Here is a 4,664-nt window from a genome sequence, read left to right as displayed (position 1 = left end):
AACTCCGCCAAACACCCACTGAATATGGTGACGATGTCATGGCTGCAAGGCTATGAGAGTTCAAACAAGACCAATAACTTAGTTGAAATAATCCGTACATGATAACAGATCATCTATATTACCTATACCAAGATAAAGTAAAAGGATCATTGTTTATAATTTAAAATATAATTAATTTGCATGTTATATGCCTATTTAATTAAATAGAATAATGTAGGGGTATATTATAATTATGAGAAATAAAATAATTCATATATACTCTCTCCATCCCAACGAAAGCGATGCGCTTCTTTTTGGCACGGAATTTAAGGAGAATAAGATTGTAAAAGTGTACGGAGCCATATTATTTGTAGTGTAAAATTATTATCAACAAAGAAAATGCATCACTTTTGTTGGGACGAATCAAAAAGGAATACACAGTGTTTTCGTTGCGACGGAGGGAATATTAATCTATTGCTATTATCTATTAAATCTGATTTCATATATATGCACACATATTCCACATGTGCACTTAGGTAGGACACATCATCTTCTGAGCATCCAAAAGTCATTTGGAACACAAACATGATATATTTTTGAAATGTTTGGTACTCCCTCCATCCCACGAATCTTGATACGTTTTTCTTTTTGGGCCGTCTCACGAATCTTGACACGTTTTCTTTTTGGGCAATAATTATTACCTTATCTCTCCCACTTTATCACCTTTATCATATTTTCTCTCCTATTTTATCACTTTTATTATCTTCTCTCTCCTACTTTATCAATTTTATACTTTATTAATTACACACTTAAAACACTAATCTACAACTTCTTAATTCTCGTGCCGAACCCAAACGTGTCAAGACTCGCGGGACGGAGGGAGTATTTTTTATAACTATCCTTGTATTATGGTATATTTGTGATCCAGGTCAAACATTGAGACAAAATTTGATATTCTTGAAGAGTAAATTTTATATTAAACTCTAAATTATATTTATTTTATCAAAAATATTTTGAATTATAAGAAATATTTTTTAAAATCTCAAATATTAGGATTGTAGTATTAAAAATATCATGCGTTCATTTTTTGGTTCTCATAATCATGACGTGGTTGGCCATAAATCACCGCGCGTGTAATTTATATTTTATTTTTTTAAATGACATGACGCAATACGAAGTCATTTTATGTCATATCATTTTTAAAAAATTAAGTTCACACATGATAAAATGACCTTCAATGCGATTTGAATCAATTCATGTGGCACAAAACGACATTATTTTTTAAATGATATGACACAAAATGACATTGTTTTGCGTCATGTCATTTAAAACAATAAAATATAAATTACACAGTGACATCCGAAAAGTTAGGTCATGACTCATGATTTCAAGGACCGAAAAATTGACATGGGATATTTTTGATACAAACCTAATAATTTGGGATTTTAAAAAATATTTCTTACAGTTTGGGATATTTATGATAAAGAATATATAATTCGTTTGTGCCATATCATTTAAAATAATAAAATACAAATTACACAGTGGCATCCGGTAAGTTAGGTCATGATTTTGAGGACCGAAATATGGACATGGGATATTTTTTATACAAATCTAATAATTTGGAATTTTTTAAAAAATATTTCTTATAGTTCGGGATATTTTTGATAAAGAATATATAATTCGTTTTGCCATATCATTCAAAATAATAAAATATAAATTACATAGTGGCATCTGATATGTTAGGTCATGATTTTAAGGATCGAAAAATGGACGTGGGACATTTTTTATACAAATCTAATAATTTGAAACTTTAAAAAATATTTCTTATAATTCAAAATATTTTTAATAAAATATACTATATAATTTGGGGTTGAATATGATATTTACCCTATTCTTAATTTGATTCATCATTTGCATCATATTTTATCCCCGCATCATATATGTCTAGCATGCACACTCCGTTGAAACACATCATGAGATGCCAAAAATAATATTTGGGATATAAATATACTCAGGATTCCTTTCCGGATTGTACCGCGAAGCTTGATCATTTTTTTTTTTTAATATGGCAAAAGTTTTTTTCTTTATTCATCTTTTCACTTTTTCACCTATCACATTTAACACATAAAATACTAATTTTTAAAAACTCGTGTAAAGAAACAGTGATCAAGTTTCGGAGTAATATTTTTAAAAGATTGGGCACCTTTTGTAGTTATCGGAATATTTTCTTGATCGAGTCGTATGCTCTGGGATAAAATTTGAAATTTAAAGGCTACCTTAAGTCCTAACTTAAAATTTTCAAATGATCAGATTTAGTCATGGATGTACATATATTTTAGTTAGGCAAGAAAAAGCCAATTAGGTGTTTTACAATTTTAGCCCATATACTATTGCAGTCTTGGAACGTCTATATAAAGACTAAAGAGAAGAAATTGCTGCTAAGCTACACAATCATTATTAGCTCATTACTTCTCCTGCAATGGCTACCACACCAAATCATTTCTTTTTATATGCAATGCTCATACTTATATTCATATTCGCATCTCCGGATTTCACAGGTTAATTTTCTTTTCAATAATTCCCATTTAATTTCATATTCCATTAACACAAATTCGCCTGTGCACCTGGGTGCATGGTGCACCCGGATGTATAATATCATTTCGATAATATGATAGTGTCATTTAATGTTAGCGTCATTTCAATATAGTATTAGTGTCATTTCGTGACAGTGTTATTTATATAACATGATAGTATCATTTGTAAAATAAAATAGTGTTAGTGTCATTTCAAGATGGTGTTAGTGTTAGTGTCATTTTGCACCCGGGTGCACAGGAGACCACCACTTCCATTAATACTAATTGTATATGTGTTAATTTCTATCATGTCAAAAAATATTACTTAATTTATATATCTCCGATTAGCACTTTAATTAAATCTCTTATGTATGTGTCATTACTAATTTACTATAGTTTAGACATTATAGATGGGTGAAAGTCTTTTCGGAAAATTTCAACCAAAACACCAGCCGAATTGCCACATCTTTAGTAAAATGTCCGTGACATACCCGATCAATATTTACTTACCCAATAAAAAACATCCAGAACAAGTAATTACAAAATTCACAATTTTATTAAGATAAAAAAAAATACCTTGTACATTCTTTATGAGTGAGTGTGTGATAAGCTGAAAATTGTTGCAGCTGCACAAATCGGAGTGTGTTACGGAACAAACGGCCAAGGATTGCCTCCTCCACCAGATGTGGTGGCTCTATTCAAGCAATACAACATTAAAAGAATGCGAATTTACGATCCTGACCCCGCCATCCTCCAAGCTCTCCGCGGCTCCGACATCGAGCTCACCCTCGGAATCCTAAACATGAATCTCCAAGAGATCGCCGCCAGCATAGACACCGCCAATTCCTGGGTCCAAAACAATGTACGCAACTACGGCGACGTCCGCTTCAGAAACATCATCGTCGGAAACGAAGTCAACCCCAACAATCCAGGTACCTCTCAGTACGCAGATTTACTCCTCCCTGCCATGCGCAACATCCGCGATGCCCTCAACGCCGCCGGCCTAGACCAGGTCAAGGTAACCACGGCCATCGAGACCGAGGTCTTGGATCCTACTCCTAGCAAAAACTTTCCACCGAGTCAGGGGGAATTCCGGCCTGAGTTGAAGCCGTTTCTTGACCCCATCGTGGCGTTTCTAGTCGACACCGGCGCTCCTTTGTTCGCCAACATATACCCTTACTTCGCCTACGTCAATAACAAGCAGATAGACTTCAATTATGCTTTTCTGCAGCCGAATAGCGGGATCATGGCCGATGGAGTGTACTACGATAATCTCTACTACGCGCTCGTGGACACCATGAACGCGGCGCTGGAGAAGAGCACCGCCACAATGTTCTCTACGGAGCAGAACGGGCCCAAGAAACCCCCGCCGCAGGTTGGCGGGGGAGAGACCGGCGTTCCAACGGAGGGACAACCAGGGCGTGCCAGTATCGAGGGAGAGGGTGATGCGACTGCCAGTATCGAGAATGCGAGGATCTATAACAATAATTTGGTTCGGGTTGTCAAGAATGGAACGCCCAGGAGGCCTAACAGCCCCATCGAAACCTACATATTTGCTATGTTTGATGAGAATCAGAAGCCCGGCGACGACATTGAGAGGCATTTCGGCCTCTTCTCTTCTGACGGCCAGCCTAAATACACAGTCGATTTTAACTAGATGCCTACTTTCGCAATCCTTAATTAAAAATATACAAGCCCGTTTGCTACTTCTGTACTTGCCTCTTTGTTTGTTTCAACTGTGTAACACACGTGCGTGCGCTCGTGTCGTAATAATAAATGAGTTGTTGATTGAATTTCGATGGTTTATTTCAAATATATTTTTAGCTGCATTTATTTTACATGATTAATAAATGAATACTTGAATATTTTTACCTTAAAAAATAGGATTATTACAATCCTATCCATTTACTGGAATTAATAACAATCAAATAAACTAACTTAAATCACAAAAATAATTAAGGATATCTTGGGTCAACAAAGTAAAAATTAAGTGATATTAGTCTTACTATTTTATCTATCAAGGCTAATCCTTCAAAGTAAACGCCCCCTTATGATAGGTATACTTTGAAGGATTAGTCTTGATAGATAAAAATAATTAAGGCTAATCATTTG

General features: G+C 34.8%; 1 protein-coding gene across 1 annotated transcript; it reads left to right on the top strand.

Moving 5' to 3' along the window:
- Positions 1-2,393: 2,393 nt before the first annotated feature.
- LOC131002688 (glucan endo-1,3-beta-glucosidase, acidic-like) lies at positions 2,394-4,345 on the top strand. The gene is made up of 2 exons (XM_057929160.1): positions 2,394-2,537; positions 3,179-4,345. The coding sequence occupies exons 1-2, from the start codon at positions 2,459-2,461 to the stop codon at positions 4,207-4,209; spliced, it is 1,110 nt and encodes a 369-aa protein (XP_057785143.1). The 5' UTR covers positions 2,394-2,458; the 3' UTR covers positions 4,210-4,345.
- Positions 4,346-4,664: the final 319 nt, after the last annotated feature.

Source organism: Salvia miltiorrhiza, unplaced genomic scaffold (assembly GCF_028751815.1).
Source record: "Salvia miltiorrhiza cultivar Shanhuang (shh) unplaced genomic scaffold, IMPLAD_Smil_shh fragScaff_scaffold_173, whole genome shotgun sequence".
Classification (NCBI taxonomy): Eukaryota; Viridiplantae; Streptophyta; class Magnoliopsida; order Lamiales; family Lamiaceae; genus Salvia; species Salvia miltiorrhiza.
The sequence above is the reverse complement of the archived record's forward strand: the minus strand, read 5'-3'. Positions and strand labels throughout refer to the sequence as shown.